Genomic DNA, 19,512 nt, shown 5'->3' on the forward strand with positions numbered 1-19,512 from the left:
CACTATTTCAGGGAATGAAGGTTTCTTTGAGAACAACTCACTTTCTTTTGTCAGGGTGGGACTGTATACTCTCCCTGAACTGCTTGAATTTGACACCATCAAGTCCTGACCAGTTCTCCTCCTCCACAGCTGGACCCACTTTTGCTGCGTCAGCTCCTGGCTGTCTGAGCCTGAAGAGCAGAGGAACGAGCAGGACGAGCTCGGACACTGACTGCTGCGCACAGAGGTTTATCAGACCCAACACAACGCTGAAGGGAAGACACAGGGAGAATACATCAATACCTTTAAGGGGACTTTCGCACCTACCTCGTTTGCTCTGGACTTTTTGACTTTTCAGTTTGATCCGAACCAAAATTACAGGTGTGAAAGCCCCCTAAAAGCCCCCTAAAAGTCATTTTTGGAAGATAGTTGAAAGCGTTTGAAAAACCTTAGTTGACCATTTTTTTTGCTAAACTTACTATTGTGGATATTGGAAATAACTGAGCAACACGTCCAGGTTTTTCTGGTCCATTGCGGCCTCTGAGGACACCAGGAGACACAGCTCAGCCCAGCCTTTCACTCCGAGGTCGATGCGACACTTCCTGGTCACCATGAACACAGACAGGCCCTGAACGAGAGGACTGGTGCTCCTCCAGCTGCCTGGGAGTTTCTCCTTTGGCTCGCCTTTTAAGATCTGAACCAAAGACTCTGAAATCATGTCTGATGTCTGTGAATATAAAGAACATTTGGTTACAGGTGGAACATTAGAGGTAATATATAACAAAGGCTTTGAATCCAACTCTTCTTGTTGCACCAACCTTGACCATGGGAGGTCGGGAATTGTCTGGGAATAATATCCTTGTAGATTCAGAACCAAAACTCATCATGAAATGCTCCAAGCTGTCACACAGGCTCTCTGTGCTCTGTTTGTCTGATGGGGACCATTTCTGGAAGATTCTGTCCAGCAGAGTTCTCGCTGAGGCCTGCCAGGTGTCTGATACCGCTACACCTCTTGATCTCTGCATGCCAAGCATGTTAAGGCCGGATTGCCAAAGACTTTGCCCGTCCTGACGAGTAATGAAGCCTTCATAAAGGTGCAACTCTAGATGAAACACAGACAGGGTTATGTTAAAGCTATAGTGCGTCGCCCGCATGAGGAATTCTAAGTAATGATACGGCGTGTCCACATGATACAAGCCTTCTGTGATCGCACACCGCCCCCACCCCTCCTCCACGCAGCTGCTAGTAGCCAAGGAGGACACGGAGGATTAAAAAAACATGGACTCTTTAGAAGAGGTCATTATCTTCACTCGAGTTTCTGCGTGGGAAAGTCGCCAGACGCCACAATGTTCTGAACACAGTCACACTGAGAAATCCAGAGAGAGTTGTGTGGAGCTGATAGTCTTAATTAGCTTTGTAGCAACTCATTTGGCAACGGCTTGAATGTAATGGATGTTCATTAATGTCAAAAAGTCACGCACTAAAGCTTTAAAGACACAGAGCGACAGTGGTGTGTTGGAATGCTGAATTTAAATGGTTTGATTGTCTTACCTGTAATGTTTTTGTTGAATGGAATTTGAACTTGTCTTTTGGCAATTGCTGTAATTTGTTTTTGTCGTTGCTTTACACCATACCAATAGATCCAGATTTCGCCTCTCATCAAGCTCCTTTCTTCAACAGAAAGGCTTGCTTCGACCAGATATCCTTCCTTTAGTCCACTAAACATAAAATATTGAACATTTGTCATAATGACCCGCAGTGAAGTCTGACAGTATCAGATTTTCAGGTCCGACATGTTCATCTGATGTGAACGTAAACACCCTGAAATGAAATACTCACACAAAATGCGTCATCTTAAAGGGTAAATACCCTTCTTCATAACACATTAGAAGCTTGTCATGGTCTTGGTTGAATTTAAACTTTTTGTCCAGTACAGCATAGATGTGAACGGTGAACATGGGAACGCCCGGCGGAGGTCTCACTGGGCTTCGATCACTGTGGAGAGAGAGAAGAATACACCTTTAAGATCCCACACATTATGAGACAACGGGCCCCTGGGCACAGACATGTAAGAGGCCCCCCACCCTGTCTACATAGGAAGAAGAAACCCAAAGAGTTTCAGATTCTCCTTTTAGTCACTTTGCATCCCGTTGTGATTGTTTTGCATCTATGTGTAGTCATTTTACTTTTCTATGTGGTCGTTTGCATCCCTTTGTGGTCATTTTAAGATAGACTTGGACATCACTACGGTGTCTGCAGTATAAAATCCCAGCTAAACAACAGTCTCCATGTGGTCATGTTGCACCTCTGTGATTATTTTGCATCTACATGTAGTAATTTTGCATGTTTTTGTGGCTGTTTTGTTATTATTTATTTATTATTTAGTTATTTGGGGTTGTTTGTTGCTGGTATGTGTATCATTTTTGGTCGTTTTGTGTCATTTAGTGTCTCTCTGTGATTGTTTTTGACTCCTTGGTCTTCTGGGCTTCTGAACTTCAACCACAGTATTTCGTGTAGTTGTTAATATCATTCTTACCGTGTGCTTTGGGAAGTTTCTGTGGTTTTATCTGCTGCTTTGGAGGCTTCCATGTTGGACTGTTTCTGACTCCCACCCTCTCCAGACACAACTTTGGCGTAAGACATCGCATCTTTTTCGGCTTTGGAGTCTGCGGGATCAGCTGAGACTCCTGCAGAAGGATTCTCCTCTTTAGACTTTGACTCCTTCTCTGGGTTTTGCTCCTTGCCTAAATCTGATGACACTCTGTCCTTGTCTGGATCTTGATTTTGCTGTAACGGAGTCTGAACAGCGCTGTCTTCTTGCAGTTTGGGTTCAGGTGTGTGTTTGTCTTGCTTTAGCTGCGTCTCAGCAGCGTTGTTTGTCTCATGCGGAGTCTTTTCATCGCTTGTGTGGTCTGGTTTTGGCACGGGGACGTCCGTCTGTGTTTCCTGGTTGTTCTGAGAAACAACTGGAGTTTGTGTGCATTTGTTTTGGCCTTGATATTTCTTTGTTTGAGTCTGAGCCTGCACCATCTTAACATCTTCGTGGCGTTGCTCTTCACTGTTGTGCACAGTTGGCAAGCTGTCTTCCACTCGGGGATCCACATGTTGTGTTGCTATGGACGCACTCTCCTGAGTTTGGCTGCTTGTGGTCTCCACAACCTCCATCTCGCCTTTTTCTGTGTCTTCACTTTTGACATTTGCATCTCCTTTTGCGTTTGAGTTGCTCTTTTTTCTTCTTTGATTTCTCCTTTTCCTCCTCTCTCTGTCTCGGTCCTTCCTGCTACCCCTGCCTGGTCCTTGTTCCTGCAACACACATTAACATAGCCTTTAACTGAGGATCACACATCTGCTAGGGCAGGGCAATATATTGATATTATATTGATATCGTGATATGAAACTATACATCGTCTTAAATTTGAGATATCGTAATATGGCATAACCCAGATTTTCCACCCGGCTGTGCTGCGTTCCAGCTGCGTATCGGTTTAGTTCCGTCCTCCGCCAGACGCCATACCACACCGGAAGCGTCTCAGAAGCGGAGTGTCGTGCTGCCTGACACGCAGAAGTACTTTACAGAACAATCGCATGTTTCTTAAGCTAGTATCTACCTTCCACTCCAAGCACTCCTGTAGTTAAACTCATGCTTCTCTTTTCTGGTGTTGTCGTATTGATGATGTGATGTCGTATTATGTGGGGGGGGGAGTAAACTGACTGGATGCTCTCGCTGTTTCGCTTCCTGCCAGGCGGCTCGCGTGAAAATAGACTGGCGGGTATCTTTAGGGCTCCTGCACACTGCCTGCGTGACACTCACATCTCAGGCGCGGCTCGAGCCGTGCCGAAAACGCACGCATGCTAGAAATAGGACCGACGCCTATTTTTCAGGCATTTTTCAGAAGCGTTTCCAGGCAAAATAGAATAGGAAAAGATGTTTATATGGCATTTTGACACAAATACATATTAATAAATGACATGTTGATGTGTGAAAGTCTCTAGGTTTTGACATAAATGCAGATATAAATGTAATTAAAAAAAAAAATAATAAAATGATCTTTTTTCAAATATTGCACCTGTCCATACAGAACGAAATATTCTATAGCCTATTTTACCGTCAATACTGCCGACGTTGTCTTTGCTGTAATCAAAAAAATACTGACAAAATAAAGTTGTAGAACACGCTATTATTTCATTTTATCGATGGGTTTCCCATTTCCCAAAGACATAGAAAACGCTACGCAGCCGCCACGCAACTGACGCGCAACAGAAATGCCACGCTCACGCCAAGCTCACGCCAAGCTCACGCCAAGCTCACGCTCACGCCACGCAGCCAGTGTGCAGGAGGCCTTAGCGGAGCGGAAGGCTGCTTCACGCACGCTACTGGGACGCGCCGTGACGCAGGCGGTGGAATATAAAACATTGACTTAAATGTCGGCGATTGCTTGCGAAAGGTCGCTGCGCCTCCGGAACACAGAGCAGACACGCCTGGTGGTAAATAGGGGTAGGTGGTGTTGTTTTTTTCTGGTTTTAAAGGCTGCATTACAGTAAAGTGATGACATCTTCTGAACTTCCCAGACTGTTCTAGCTGTTCGGTTATGTGCCTTTACCCTCTAAGTCATTATATCCACATTACTGAGGATTATTTATCTAAAATCTCATTGTGTATATATTTTGTGAAAGCACCAAAAGTCAACACTACAATTTCGCCGCGATATCGACATCCATGTATACGGTCAGAAAGATCGTGATTTTCTCCATATCGCCCAGCTCTAGTATCGGCTTTTAAAATATTCCTTGATGGTTTCAATACTGTCTTGAATCTGTTCTAATGATAGCATTTCTACCTTGTTGCTTTCCCGGTGTCTTTTTGTTGCAACATCCTCCATTTTCTCGGTCTGAGCGGCGCTGCGACCCGCTCTCTCCTCCATCTGTACGGACTCTTTTCTCAGGGGAGTCCCTCCCCGTTCCTCCTGTTACCTGTCTCTGAATATAAAACACAACATGCAGTTACAGACGTACTATTCAAGTTAAGTCAGTTAGATTACAGTCACTAAGGGAGTGACAAACAGAGAATTGCTGCGTCAGCTGGTTTCAAAGTGCACTTCATCTTTGTACACAGGGCAGCTTTTTTTGTTTAGAGATCGGCATGGTTTTATTTCAGTTAGCCTGATAGCTGGTTTGATTTGCATTGAGAGATGATTTTATGAAAAGTACCCCATGCCAGTCTCTAGGTATGGTGAAGGGTATGTGATGATGTGGGGGGGCTATTTTAATTCCAAAGGCCAAGGGAACTTTATCAGGATGCAGAGTATCCTGGATCATGAAATAACTGGCCTTTCAAAATAAAAGCCTGCCTGCCTCTATGGGAATTTAACATAGGGGTGTACTGACTTATGCCCCCTGTATTTTAAGGAAGAACATTTATTTATTTACGATACATTATTTATTCACAAAGAAAATTGGTGTCCTTAAAGGTTGGATTTTTCCTCATTTTTTTAATTAAGGCATTAAGATCAATTTCCATGATGATTTTTTTATTCCTCTTTTTTGTCAACTTTAGCATGGGTTCATGCTTATGGGTTCAACTTATGTATATTATATATTATATATATTTAAATCTTAAATCTCAGACCATACTGATATTGCACCATTTCTTCCCTCTCTTCAATTGTTATTGTATATTTCTTGTAAATGTGTAAATTATATTGTATTGTTATACTGTATACTTAACAGTATTTTTTTTATATTTCTTACTGTCCTTTCTGTTTTTAGTCTTTATATGTTAAGTGAGTGTTGTACTTTGAGAGCAAAGATTAACCAGAGTCAAATTCCTTGTGTTTGTTTACGCAAACCTGGCCAATAAAGCTGATTCTGATCAAATCTGTGCAAAAATCGAACATGTAAAACATGTATAATGTCTTTTGACAAATTGTTGTGCTTTGTTTATTATCCATCCATCCATCCATCTTCATCCGCTTATCCGGGGTCGGGTCGCGGGGGTAGCAGCTCCAGCAGGGGACCCCAAACTTCCCTTTCCCGGGCCACATTAACCAGCTCCGACTGGGGGATCCCGAGGCGTTCCCAGGCCAGGTTAGAGATATAATCCCTCCACCTAGTCCTGGGTCTCCCCCGAGGCCTCCTCCCAGCTGGACGTGCCTGGAACACCTCCCTAGGGAGGCGCCCAGGGGGCATCCTTACCAGATTTATTTATTATAATGTAACTGAAATAAAACTATTCAGTCATTCAATTATGGCACCTAGTTTGTAATACCAAACTACTGTAGTGCTGCAACTCATTTTTATTGTCGATTTTTTTCTCTCGATTTAATCGATTAGATGTTTGGTTTCTAAAATGTCAGAAAATTGTTAAAAATTGTCAATAAGTGTTTCCCAAAAAGCCCATGATGACGTCATTAAATGTCTTGTTTTGTCCACAACTAAAAAGAGATTCATTTTACTGTCAAAGAAATATTCACATTCAACAAGCTGCATTCACACAAGTTTGACTTTTTTCATTAAAAAAATGACTCAAACTGATTAATCGATTGACAAAATAGTTGACGAATAATGTCATAGTTGACATAATCGATTCATCTTTGCCGCTCTATACAACACTATCATAAACACCACCAGGGCTGCAACTACCAAATATTTGTATTATCAATGAATATGTATTAGGCTATAATAAAACACAAACATAAATACCACTGACTAATTCGTTTTTATCTGAGCTAATTCCAGGTTGTTTGACTTATCGTTAAAATACGCAAAAAGGTTATTTAATCACCGAAACGAAAAAAATAAATATTCAAGTTCTGTTTATAATGTGTCAACCTATCAGTTAAAGATGTTTGCTCAGCTGTAACCTGAACTGAATGTAGTTACATTGTGTGAGGCAGTGCATTTAACACACAAACGTCTGAAGTTTGAAGGTTTATGCTAGCTTTACTCACCTTTTCAGTGACGAGTCGGCACGGCCAGTCAGCACTTCTGTCTGCAAACAACTACTGAAATGATTCAGGAAATGTTTATTTTATCTGCTAGGAACTTCCCGTATGTAACTTCAAGGTAGCGTCAACAAATTCATCAACGTATCTAAAGATGGTGGTTATCTTTCGGCCTAAACTCTCACTAAGTGAACCGTGTTCATGAGTCAAACATGACTCGACATATAAATCGTCTTTAACACAGTTCTGGTTTAAAATAGTAGACAATACACTGCGTTAAAAGGTTTTTCGGTGTTGATTGAGTAACTATTTTCTTGACTGTCCCTAAAACAGAAGAAGTCCTTTTCAGTTTCATTTCTCCCAGAGTCTCATCGAACAAGAAACTTAGTGCTGTGTTCAGGTGCTCAAAGTTGTCAGTTTCCATTCACGAAATCGGCAGTCTGAAAACCTATTTGTCCAGGTTTTTAATGATTTAGGGTTTCAGTGTTTTTTAATTTTTGTATTTCACATTACGCTGTGTTTTTAGATTTATTGTATGATGCCAGAGATAGAATGTCAGTCAAGTCGGCTATATTTACAATTTAAAGTACGCCTAGGCTACTTGTGAATTTATGGAGAATATTTGTATTCATAATTAAAATTAAGTCTAAAGAGAAAATTAAATTAAAAAAAAAATATATATATATATATATATATTTTTTATTTTTTTATTTTTATTTTTTAACTAAACTCCTAGGAATAATCAGGCCATAAATATAGTTAAAAAAGAGGCACATTGAAAAAGCAAAAATGTAAAATAATTAGAAAAATGTTACAATGAAAAAACTGAAATTTAAAATAAACTATACTAATAATGTTTTTTTTATTATGAATAAAAATATCCTCCAAATATATTTACAATACCATTATTTAGCTGAATCGACTTACAATAAGTGCATTCAATGACACACTGTTCATACAATTCATGAAGATGCCACCCAAAAATTGCAAGACACATGCATGTTCATTACATTAATCAAATAAGCAAAATCAGCAAAATATTACTTTTTTTACAGTGTAAATACTGTTGAGTACTTTAATCACATGACGTTAGACAGTTATTACAAGAAGAAAAACATGTAGAAAATGGTTATCAGAAGCAGTCAGTGAGAACAGATAAGTGGATAAATAAATTAAAGTCAAACATGTTTCCACCTTTGTGGGATTGTTTTCCCAAAAAAGATACAAAGTTCAGCACAACAATGACCAGTACCTTAAATGGGCCTTCTGATTTTTGTTCACTTAAATACCCTTACTTTTAACTGTTTTAACAGTATTGTTAATAGGTTGATATTTATACCAAATTTAGTCTCGCATTGCCAGACCTTCCTCCACAGCGCTGCGGAGGAAGGTCTGGCTAGTCCACAGAGCATTCCTGGATGGGAGTAAAACATGCTCTGGTTTTATTGGCATTTCCTTAAACCAATCACAATCGTCTTGGGCGGCGCTAAGCACCGGACGGAGCCACGGTGCCTCTGCTAAATAGTCTCCGGAAGGAACTTGTTTTGGTGGAACATGTGTACGTTCAAAAGTAGTTTTAGTCGTGCAACAGAAAACTCCGATTGGACAGATAGTCTAGCTAGCTGTCTGGATTTACCCTGCAGAGATCTGAGGAGCAGTTAACCATAGTCCTCACAAATCCACCAGAGGTTAGAACGCCAACACAAAGGAAGAGGAAGGGGACGGACATCCGGTCGAAATGAGGGACAGCCGTGTAATTTCCGGCGGCACCGGAGCAATCCGGGAAGTGGAACGACGTGGATATAAACTAGAGCTGGACCAACATATCAATATGCACAATATTAGCTATTTGCAAATATATCTGTATCGGTAACTCATGAATAACAAGAAATTTAAGTACAGAAATGCCAAACTAGGTGTGAAGTCATTGAACACCTCGTGTCTCCGTTATATAGTTAGTCCACCTGAGAGCTCTGACAAGTTGATTTGTGAAATGTCGTGCTCAGTGCGTCTCTTGGTTAACTTACAATTCTTTAAAAATATCTAAGGGATTCATATCAAGTTTCTTTGTTTACGTAAAAACATCTATTATAGTGCGTTCCATTTACCTCGGAACTCGGAAGCCAGAGCTGGGAATGACGTCACGAATTATGACATCGTAGATATAGACTAACTGTTTATTGTCTCCTTCAGTAGACATTTGTCTTGTTTCCTGAAGGGTTACTGTATGCAATCTAGAAATGTCCCCGTTCTTCAATGTAGACAGGTCATGTAACTACAGCTGTGAAAAAAGAAGAGTTTGACAACATGAGAGTGCTAATAAGAGACGGGGATGACTTCACCTGCAGCAAGAGCTATTGGAGACCGTCCATACAGTTTCTTTAGCAAAACCTGTTTGATGAACTGAACTCATTTGGAGAACATTTTCCTGCATAAAACATAACTTTACTCCACACTGGAAACAGGATCATGACTAGAGCTGCAACTATTAATCGATTTGCTGTCAACTACTACATTAATTGCCAACTATTTCGATAATTAATTCATCAGTTGGAGTCTTTTTTTATGAAAGAAAAAGTACAAAAGTCTCTGATTCCAGCTTGTTAAATGTGAATATGTTTTCTAGTTTCTTCTCTTCTCTGTGACAGCAAACTGAATATCTTTGAGTTGTGGACAAAACAAGACATTTGAGGACGTCGTCTTGGGCTTTTTGGTAAACACTGATCCACATTTCACCATTTTCTGACATTTTAGACCAAACCACCAATCAATTAATCAACAATTGATTGACAGATTAATCGACAATAAAAATGTTAGTTGCAGCCCTTGTCATGATTAGGGATGCACCTAATCCAGATTTTTTTGGGTTCGGCTGAATACCGAATCCACTGGTTAAGATTCTGCCGAATCCGAAACCGAATACTGAATCCTCGTCCCGTCCTCAGTCCATGAACGCAGTAAACACATTAACGAAGTAAACAGTGACTGTCCTTCCTTTGCCGTACCTGAAGTTGCTGCATTCTGGCTGCTGTCTGTAGATTCCTTCATGCTCAGCTCGTATTCTTCCAGATGTTTCATACCAGATGTTGTAACAGCGGTGATGTTGTGTATTGTTTAGGGTCCTCGCCACCACCAGACTAATCAGCATTGCAGATTGAACATGTAGCTGGACTTGAATGGCCTTCTTTTGACTGAAAGTACTGCCAAACAACACTTTTTCTGCTCACAAGTTCCATTTTCACTTTCTCACAGCCTGCTGCATTGAACACTCCACCTACGTAAACACCTTCCCGTAAGCAAAATTACGAATCCTACTATGGCCATGCCAAGACCCGCCCTTCAATCACTACTATTGGCCAGGCGTCCATGCTTACGCAAGGTAACGTAACCCGATTTGTTCAGGTCCTATCCCCTGCCCAATTGGCTACCCTAACCTTAACCACTCAAGGTCAATGCCTAACCCCAACCAATCCAGCTGCTATTGAAGGGCGGGTCTTGGCATGGCCATAGTAGGGTTCGTAATTTCGCTTCCCGTTTCAATGGCGGTGTAGTGAAGATTCTAAGGTTCGGCAGAAACCGAACCCCGTCAAAAAGCCCAATATTCGGCAGAATCCGAAGCCGAATCCTGGATTCGGTGCATCTCTTATCATGATATATGGAGACTATACAAAGAGCAATTTCCTGCATAAACATATGACTTCACACCACAGAGCATCATGATGCTGTGTCTGTCTCGAAGCTTCACCATGAACCTGCAGGTTTCTTGACTCTCCGAACTACCACCCTGGTTCTCCGTCGTGGAGGCGCTGCAGCCGGCACCTCTCCCGGCAGCGACCCGGGGGGTCGGGGTTCTCCTCGGGGCGGCGCAGGCTTCCTTCCCGACCGCACGTCGTCCACGAAGGCCTCCACGCCATCAAACTTGGCCGTCAGCTCAGAGAGACGCTCCTTCAGCGCGTTGAACTCGTTGTAGAGATCCCCCAGGGCGTCTGACAGCGGCTGGATCCTGAGGGATGGGAAAGGAACTTCCATTACTCACACTCAAAGCAACTTCCTTCCTTCTTAACCCTTGTGTTGTCTTCCTGTCGAGCATGCAACTTTTTGTTTTTCTGGGTCAAAATTTTAGTTGTTCTTTTTCGACATTTGTCACTTTTCCCGGCCTTTTTGTCGTTTTTTCCCCCCAAGTTCTTTGTCACTTTTTACGAAGTGTTTGTCGATGTTTTTCGGCGCTTTAACAATGTTTTCGTCAATGTTTTTCGCTGCTGAAGGTTTTGGACCTGTTCTGGTCTGGCCCCAGTTGCCAGAGTCTTTCTGACTCCAATTGGTCACCTCACAGACCGCACCTTTAAGTTGTGTCCGTTGAATGGTAGACCAGAAATCAATACACAGGATTCGCTCAGTTAGTCTATAACAAACTTTAGTAAATGATATTGCAAGGAAATAACAACTCATGCGTCAACCAACAAGTCTATTCGGAGTCTGACCCCGGACCTATCTCTGCCCTTCTCTCTTATTCTCATCAGGTTCCTCCTCGCAACGGTGCATGCTGCTGCTAACAGCTGTTAGATTAAACTGATCTGATACAAAAAATTGGAGACAGTGAAACCAAACTCTTCCTCACTGTTGCACTTTTACTTTGATAGAGGTGAAGTTTTTATTGTTTAATTTGTATTTTTTTGCCTCTGGACTTGGTTTTTTTTCTTCCAACTTCTACGGACAAATTCTTTCTGTCCTTTACTTTCCTTCCTCCCCTAGCTAAACTATCTGTCCAATCTGAGTTTTCTGTTGCACGACTAAAACAACTTTCGAACGTTCACATGTTCCACCAAAACAAGTTCCTTCCAGAGGCTATTTTGCAGAGGCACCCGGGCTCTATGCAGGGCTTAGCTCCGCCCAAGACAATTGTGATTGGTTTAAAAAAAATGCCAATAAACCAGAGCACGTTTTTCTCCCATCCCGGAATGCTGTGTGGGGGAGGGTTTTTGCGAGTTGTATGTTTTGAATGTGGTTAAAAAAAGAAAAGAAGATGAATATGGAGTGGTTTCTCACCGCCCGTAGTCGGGCAGCACAGTGTTGTGGTCGTGTAGCAGCAGATCTTTGACCTGCGTCATGATGGCGTATTTCCAGTTGTCTAGAACCAGCGTGAGGTTGGCACATCCTCTGCTGTTCGCGCTCTCTGCTGCAGCACAAACATTCAGGAAGATCCAAAAGTGAAAAACAGAGTAGCTGAAGTATCAGTTCTTAAAGTGCTCATTTTATGCTTATTGGCTTTCCTTTATTGGGTCATTTATCTTTTTTTGTGCATGTTATAGGTTTACAAAGTGAAAAAGCCCAAAGTCCACCCCAAAGGGACTTACCATCTCCAACAGAAAACACTGTTCACAAACTGCTCCAAACAGCTCTATTGTAGTCCAGCCTTTACTTCAGAGACAAACGTGGTCACTTTGGAACACACGTTATAATGCTCGCCTAGCTGCTAGCGTGGTACGCCCTCATACTCTGCTCCTGACTGGCTAGTAGTCCTTACCTAGGTACTGTCAGGGCACGCCCTCATACTCTGCTTCTGACTGGCTAGTAGTCCTTACCTAGGTACTGTCAGGGCACGCCCTCATACTCTGCTTCTGACTGGCTAGTAGTCCTTACCTAGCTACTGTCAGGGCACGCCCTCATACTCTGCTTCTGACTGGCTAGTAGTCCTTACCTAGCTACTGAGCATGTGCGACTCCCAATAAAGATGGAACAGAAGTGAGATGTCTCACTCTGTAGCTAAAACAGAGAGCTCAACACACAAGGTGAAAAGAGGAGCTGCAGCAATGTGCAGTACAACAAAAATATGGTGTTTTTTGAAAATTAAACCATGTAAACCTATTCTGATATAACCTCTAAATACAATTATGAACCTGAAAATGAGCACAATATGAGCACTTTAGAGACCTCATATAATGCTAATTTTCAGGTTCAAGCATTACAACGTGTGTTACAGCAGCTGCATCCCATGTCCCTTATTTGATAGCTCCTGGACTGCTCGGTCCTCGGCTGAACCGGAAGTTGTTCTGTCCCTCCTCGGTGAAGGCCGTCTCGAAGCTCTTATTTCTGCCCCAAAGAACGAGCATCGAGGGGGGATCATCGAGGAGCTACAGCCGAGGATACAGAGAGCAGCCTTCCCGGAAGCAGTGCAGCTGAAGGAGTTGCAAACTCCGCCCAAACAGCTGGCGAATTCGTGTGACGCTTAAGAGGAAAGGACGTCTCATCCCATCTAAAACACATTTGTTCGTTGCCTCTCTCCTCCGATGAGTTCCTCGCGTCTCTCCCGGGTCTCCTCGGTGGGAGGGACTAAGACGCGACGAAGGGAGGCAAATGGAGGAGTTGAGGAGGCAGTTTAAGCGACATGAGAAGCACCGCATGGCTTTTGGCTCAGCCGTACATGTTGGAAACCAGTCTGATCCCGAAACACAGGCAGAACAACCCACACCAGCTTCGCAACCTAGACTGGAGCTCTCCTGGACATGGCAATGCAACTATCTAAACTCTTCGGGGCCTCCGCTCTAACTAGCTTGGTTTGAGGGCGTGCCACGCTAGCAGCTAGGCAAGCATTATAACGTGTGTTACAAAGTGACGCTAAATGACGCGTGTTGGTCACGGAAGTAAAGGCTGGACTACAATAGAGCTGTTTGGAGCAGTTCATGAACAGTCTTTTCTGTGGGATGCTAACTCCCTTTGGGGTGGATTTAGGCTTAGACATGAGCAAAAAATATATATAACACAATAAAGGAAAGGGAAAAAGCCAAAAAACATAATATGAGCACTTTAATGAGCTTCAGTGATGGAACAAAGTTATTTACATCAGTAACAACAAAAGTAGAATTATTGTAAACGTATTTACCCTGCATGGTGGAAAAACTAAATGTAGAAAAGTAAAAATACCACAGTATTTCTCTGAATTGTAGTGGAGTAGAAGTATATTAAATATTGACCGTCGCCAGAGAAGGCAGTCGGACTGACTGTCTCCCCGAGTTGGCCAAAAAAAGTACCTCGGAACACACCGAAGCGATGCCGACTGCTGACGGCCGATGATTGGACGAACGCGTCACATGGGTCTGGTTTCTCCGGAAATTCAAAGCCAGACTGTCACGGCGGCTTGTTCAGCATACGATCTCATATTTTACTAAAATAGACAACGGTCAGTTTAGAAGATTTTCGTCAGATTTTGAGAGGCTTCGTCTCGCTAATCCCGCTCGTCATTTCCGGGTTAGCACTCCACCAATCAGATTGGTCATGGAGTCCGACTGCCCGCCCTCCGACGCAACATGTCAGGTCGGCCAAAATGAAGGCTGACAGCTCCTCGGATAGACGACGGCACGGAACACACCGAACAGACTCGAGTCACTGACCTCGTCAGACTGTCCAACGGCCGATTATCGAGTTGGTGTGTCAGGGCCTTTAAGTAAAGTACACGTATGTCAAAATTGTACTTAAGTAACCCAAACCTCAAATGTCTTTACTTCACTGCTAACCTTTGATCCTGTAATCCCACTCTGGACTCTGGCTGAGTTTGTGTTTCTGAGCCGCACACAGGGTCATCCATAAGATGAACACAAGTCCAGCCGTCTTCATCCTGAAACAAACACACCAGTGGTGGAACGAGGATATTCTACGGTAGACAATTAGGGCCACATGTGAAAAAATGTGTTTGAGGTCCGAGTTTAAAGTCAGAATTCTGATGTTTTTTTTAAGTTCAAATCTTTTTTTTGGAAAATAAAGCCTAAAATGCCCAAAAAAATGATCTTAAAAAAAAAAGAAAGAAATAGAATTCTGACTTTATTTCAAAGTTCAAATTTTTTTTTTTTACATAAAAAAAAAGAAAAGTCAGAATTCTGACTTTGAACTCAATCATTTTTTTTCACATGCGGCCTTAATCCTCTTCCGTAGTATTCAGATCCTTCACCCAAGTTTTTTTTATTAAGTTTATTGTGAACATTTAAAAAATAAAAGATAAATAAGAACATGTACATTTCAATACAAGTATGAAAACCAACAAAACTAAAAACATAGCAAACATATCTTCTCATCTAAAATAAAGATTTCCATGTTCAAAAAGGAGGAAGAAGTAAAAAAAAAAAACTGTTCTGGTCCTACCCCCTTTTTCTACGTTTCTACTTTAGCTATGTACAAACAATTTCATGCTTCACTTATTTATTCATGTATTCTTAAGGCTGATTTATTCTACTGCGTTGAATCGACGACGTACCCCCGCAGACCCCTCTGCGTCGCCGCGAACCCACCTCCAAGCCCTCCGCCGTAGCTCGACGTGCACCTCCAAAAATGTGTAACTTCAAGGCGATGCAGACCGCAAGGACTGTGATTGGTCAACTGGTCCTGTGTGTTGATAGTCGGTGTTTCAAGCAGCCTGCTGTGGGGAGTAGCAACCAAGGGGGTAAGCCTCTCCCCGGAACGCGTAGCACCTGTGCCGCAATGTTGATGCTAACATGCCATCTCCTCCCGTTAGCATTCCATTGACTGCCATTCATTTTGGCGCCACTTTGACAGCAAATAACTTTACACCTGAAGCGTTTAAAGACTCTATTTGTGCGTTGTTTATTTCTAAAGAAACACGACAATATATAAAAGGCTCCATTACCTTGTATCTCATGTTATGGCTCCAGCAGCAGACGCTTTTTGTAAAAATAGGCTAACGATTGTGTCATAACCACTGTGACTTACTGTCTGATAGTAGAGAATGACGTATGGCACAAGAGAGCTCTCAGGCAGTTTGGACTTACATTAGCTGTTTAAGTGTAATTAGTAATGTTAACTAGCATTTTAGTGATCAATAATTAGCCTGTGTCTATGTTATCTCCTTACATATACCTACGCTCTCCGTCTCTGCTAGATTGAGATTTCTCTTGGCACAGCTACCAGAAGACTTATTTACGTCGTCTCTCTCAGTTGGAGGCTGCTCAGTAACGCTCACTGCTCACCGGAAAAGTGCTTCTAATATCCTTCACTGGTCTCCGTCCAGAGCAACGGGATCTGTTGGTCCATTATATACTGTCTATGGTAGCAACATGCTAGTTCACTAACATAAGCTTTGCAAATAAACTCAGACATATTTTGGTTACAATGACGGGGTTATCCGTCTGTAAAGTATCTATATGTCAGTAACGTTTTGAAATTAGCACTTCGCCAGCAAGCAGTACTTGTGGGCAGTTGTGCTAAAGTTAGCTTGCTAACATAACATAAACTGGCTGGCAGACACCGTGCAGATAACCTCAGACTTATCACCCCCTAGCGTTACGGCGGTGAAATGCACCGCGATGCAAAGCAACCTCGACGCAGAGTTCCGAAAGGGTCACAACCCCCAAAGGAGTGACGGCGTAGAGTTGACGCAGAAGCATAAAACAGCCTTTACACATACATGCATATACAGTACATACTTACAGGCACATATACACATGCATACCTGTTTTATACAGTCTACTATGCATACCCATACACACATTCTGTTTTTTATCTTTTTCTTTTCCTGGTATTAGTAAAAGTACTAATACCACACTGTAGACATACTCTGTTACAAGTAAAAGCCATACATTGAAAATGTTACTTAAGTAAAAGTATGTATCATCAGGAAAATGTACTTAAAGTATTAAAAGTAAAAGTACTCAATGCAGAAAAATCCTCCCATTGTAGAAAGTGTAAAGGATCCAAACAGTTGTGTGTTTAATGGTCTAATCATGTCAGCTGGACTTGTAGCCGTTATACTGTTGGCTAGTTTCATTTATAATAAAACATCAGATTTTATAAACTACATGTGTTCGCAAACATCTTAACGTGTAAAGTAACTAAAGCTGTAACATAGAGCTGGTATTATATCGATATCGTCTTGGCATAAGTGTTGTCTTTTCCTGGTTTTAAAGGCTGCAATTACAGTAAAGTGATGTCATTTTGCTGAACTTACCAGACTGTTGTAACTGTTCTATTATTTGTCTTTACCCACTTAGTCATTATATCCACATTATGATGATTATTTATCAAAAATCTCATTGTGTCAATATTTTGTGAAAGCACCAATAGTCAACACTACAATATCGTGATATGTGATTTTCTCCATAATCGCCCAGCCCTACTGTAACAGATGAATGTAGTGGAGTAAAAAGTACAATATTTCTCTCTGAAATGTAGTGGAGTAGAAGTAGAAAGTGGCATGAAAAGAAAAGACTCAAGTAAAGTACAAGTACCTCAGCATTTGCACTTAAGTTCAGTACTGGAGTAAGTGTACTTAGTAGTTACATTCCACCACTAAAACACACCAATACATATATCTAAGTGTCTTAAACTATATTCAAAATGTGCAAGTAAACGACTGCTGAACATTATAAAGCAACAACTAAAGAGCTAATACTTCATCTGAAGTAATTCAAATGTATAAACATACCTGCACTGGCAGTCCCAACGTCCAATAATCCAGTGAAGACTGAGATGAACGGTGTATTATCTGCAGAGGAGGAGGGGGCGGGGTGGGGGTCTCCAGTCTCCCCTCCTATCCCAGATGGAGCATCATATGTCAGGGCTGCACTTCAAAGCTGAGCACAAACCTGCTGAAACCTTTCCCATCAGTCTGTTTTCTATTTAGTCTGCTGGAAACGCCTTTACGGCCCCTATGAAACCCAGAAATGTTGTTTTTACATTACGTTACGGGTCATTTACAGAGGCTTGCAAAAGTATTCATACCCCTTGAACTTTTCCACATTTTGTCATAGAAACGTAAACCACAAACGTAAATGTATTTTATTGGGATTTTATGTGATGGACCAACACAAAGTGGCGCATAATTGTGAAGTGGAAGGAAGAATGATTTTTTTTAAAAGTGTGGTGTGCAAAAGTATTCAGCCCCCTCTACTCTGATACCCCTAAATAAAATCCAGTGCAAACAAATTCCTTCAGAAGTCACCTAATTAGTAAATAGAGTCCACCTATGTGTAACCTAATCTCAGTATAAATACAACTGTTCTGTGAAGGCCTCAGAGGTTAGTTAGAGTGAACATTAGTGAACAAACAGCATCATGAAGCCTAAGGAACATACCATATCACGCGTTGATCCAAAGTGTCTTCCAATTAAGTGCTTTCAACCTTGAAGGTACAAACTCCGGACAGCAAGAAGTAAGTGCAGATGTATTAGCTTTAATGGTGCCCTGCTACACAAAACCGTTTTTCCTTGTTTTTTTTTAAATATGGTAGGTCCACATGTGTTTGTGTTATGTCGTGAATGTGAAAATGAACTGCTTCCTCCTCTGTCAGCTCTAGCCAATGAAAAGAAATAAGCCAAGAAGTCAGGCCAATTACAAAAGCTGGTCAGTCTGACATGGTGTTGCCTGAGCTCATTACTATTCATGAGTTGCGCTGGGTAAAGGATGCGGATAGCCAGGCTCTCATTGGCTAGCTGTTAGCCAATCAGAGTCAAGCAACTTAGCTCGTTGAATATTAATGAGAACTGGCACAAATCAAGCTGAGTCTTCCTGCAGGCTTTCTATACCACGCTAGAATGGCTTGAAACAAGGTAACAAAGGCATTTTATCCACAAATGTTACGGAGTCCACGGTAGAACTTCAGACATTACCACAAAGTAATGAAATACGCGTGGGAGGTCACCTTTAAATAAGCTACAAAGAGCCAAATGAAAGTGCAACTGTAAGGTTTTCATTGTTATTTTCAGGTTTTATGACTATGAAATATATCATCTACAGCCCTTGTGGATGAAATTAAGCTTGGTTGCTAAAAGTTGCAATTTGGGCAAATGTAGTAATTAGCATAATTAGCTCATTTAGGTGACACGGCAGAATGTCTGGGGCAGTTGACAGGTAGAATGAAGGTGACTTTGTATCATTGCGCGTCTCTCTGTAAAAACCATTGACTGTAAGCTAATATGTCAACAGTAAACAAGAATGTTTAAACCCGGCTCTATCCAATGTTCAGAGTTCAGTTCTGGACATTTAGTGTGTCCCATTTGCATATTAACATAACATTTCAGAAAACTTGCGATAATTTTTTTTGTTAATGTCAAAAATCAACTGGGGAAGTTTCATGTTGATAGTCGATTTTCTTTTTGCCTGTTCACCTGCGGTGTCGACCCCCTGAATGAGCTAATTATGCTAATTACTAAAAATGCCCAAATTGCAACTTTTAGCAACCAAGCTTGATCTACTAGGGCTGTAGATGATATTTCAATCATAAAAGTTCAGAGGAAACAATATTTCTGGGTCCATAAGTCTTTGACTCTTTCCTTCTTAACTCTGAGTTTCAGCGTCACAAAGTAACAAGACAAATGTCCGTGGAGTCACTTCTCAACACTTTAGACGCAACATTTAACGGGGCAGAACATATCCAGGTAAAAAAACATTGTGTAAAACGCTGCAACATGATCTGCAGGGGCCTATGATGTTTTACGATCACGTCTGACTTACACATTCCTGTTCGTCATCTGTTGTCCATCTGCAGTCCACTGTTCTCCCAACTCCACCTGCTCTGATCGCATGTAAAACATGGATTATGGTAGATCTCTTTACAGTGAGGGGAAATAAAATCAGTGAATACATCAATG

At 41.7% G+C, this 19,512-nt stretch overlaps 2 protein-coding genes across 3 annotated transcripts in view; both read right to left on the bottom strand.

The window, feature by feature from the left end:
* The window catches only part of rnf213b (ring finger protein 213b), a 52,643-nt gene extending 45,633 nt beyond the window's left edge, over positions 1 to 7,010 (bottom strand). For both annotated transcript variants that reach the window (XM_078278575.1, XM_078278574.1), the window contains exons 1-8: positions 6,927 to 7,010; positions 4,818 to 4,956; positions 2,516 to 3,282; positions 1,819 to 1,974; positions 1,531 to 1,697; positions 798 to 1,081; positions 459 to 706; positions 42 to 248 (exon numbers count right to left, since the gene is read on the bottom strand). In XM_078278575.1, the coding sequence (XP_078134701.1) occupies positions 42 to 248; positions 459 to 706; positions 798 to 1,081; positions 1,531 to 1,697; positions 1,819 to 1,974; positions 2,516 to 3,282; positions 4,818 to 4,901 (1,913 nt within the window). In that variant the 5' untranslated portion in view covers positions 4,902 to 4,956; positions 6,927 to 7,010. The remainder of the gene's footprint in view (positions 1 to 41; positions 249 to 458; positions 707 to 797; positions 1,082 to 1,530; positions 1,698 to 1,818; positions 1,975 to 2,515; positions 3,283 to 4,817; positions 4,957 to 6,926) is intronic.
* Positions 7,011 to 8,006: 996 nt separating this feature from the next.
* Positions 8,007 to 18,681, bottom strand: LOC144536741 (uncharacterized). The gene is made up of 4 exons (XM_078280001.1): positions 17,350 to 18,681; positions 14,432 to 14,532; positions 11,967 to 12,096; positions 8,007 to 10,923 (listed from the first exon to the last, which is right to left on the bottom strand). The coding sequence occupies exons 2-4, from the start codon at positions 14,529 to 14,531 to the stop codon at positions 10,662 to 10,664; spliced, it is 492 nt and encodes a 163-aa protein (XP_078136127.1). The 5' UTR covers position 14,532; positions 17,350 to 18,681; the 3' UTR covers positions 8,007 to 10,661.
* Positions 18,682 to 19,512: the final 831 nt, after the last annotated feature.

Source organism: Sander vitreus, chromosome 21 (genome assembly GCF_031162955.1).
Source record: "Sander vitreus isolate 19-12246 chromosome 21, sanVit1, whole genome shotgun sequence".
Classification (NCBI taxonomy): Eukaryota; Metazoa; Chordata; class Actinopteri; order Perciformes; family Percidae; genus Sander; species Sander vitreus.

Coding starts and splice junctions, on each gene's coding strand:
- LOC144536741 (XM_078280001.1), bottom strand. CDS start 14,531: ATGAAGACGGCTGGACTTGTGTTCATCTTATGGATGACCCTGTGTGCG. Junction 12,097..14,431: donor GTGGGATTACAGGATCAAAG/GTTAGCAGTGAA, acceptor TTTGTGCTGCAG/CAGAGAGCGCGAACAGCAGA. Junction 10,924..11,966: donor GTGCTGCCCGACTACGGGCG/GTGAGAAACCAC, acceptor CCCATCCCTCAG/GATCCAGCCGCTGTCAGACG.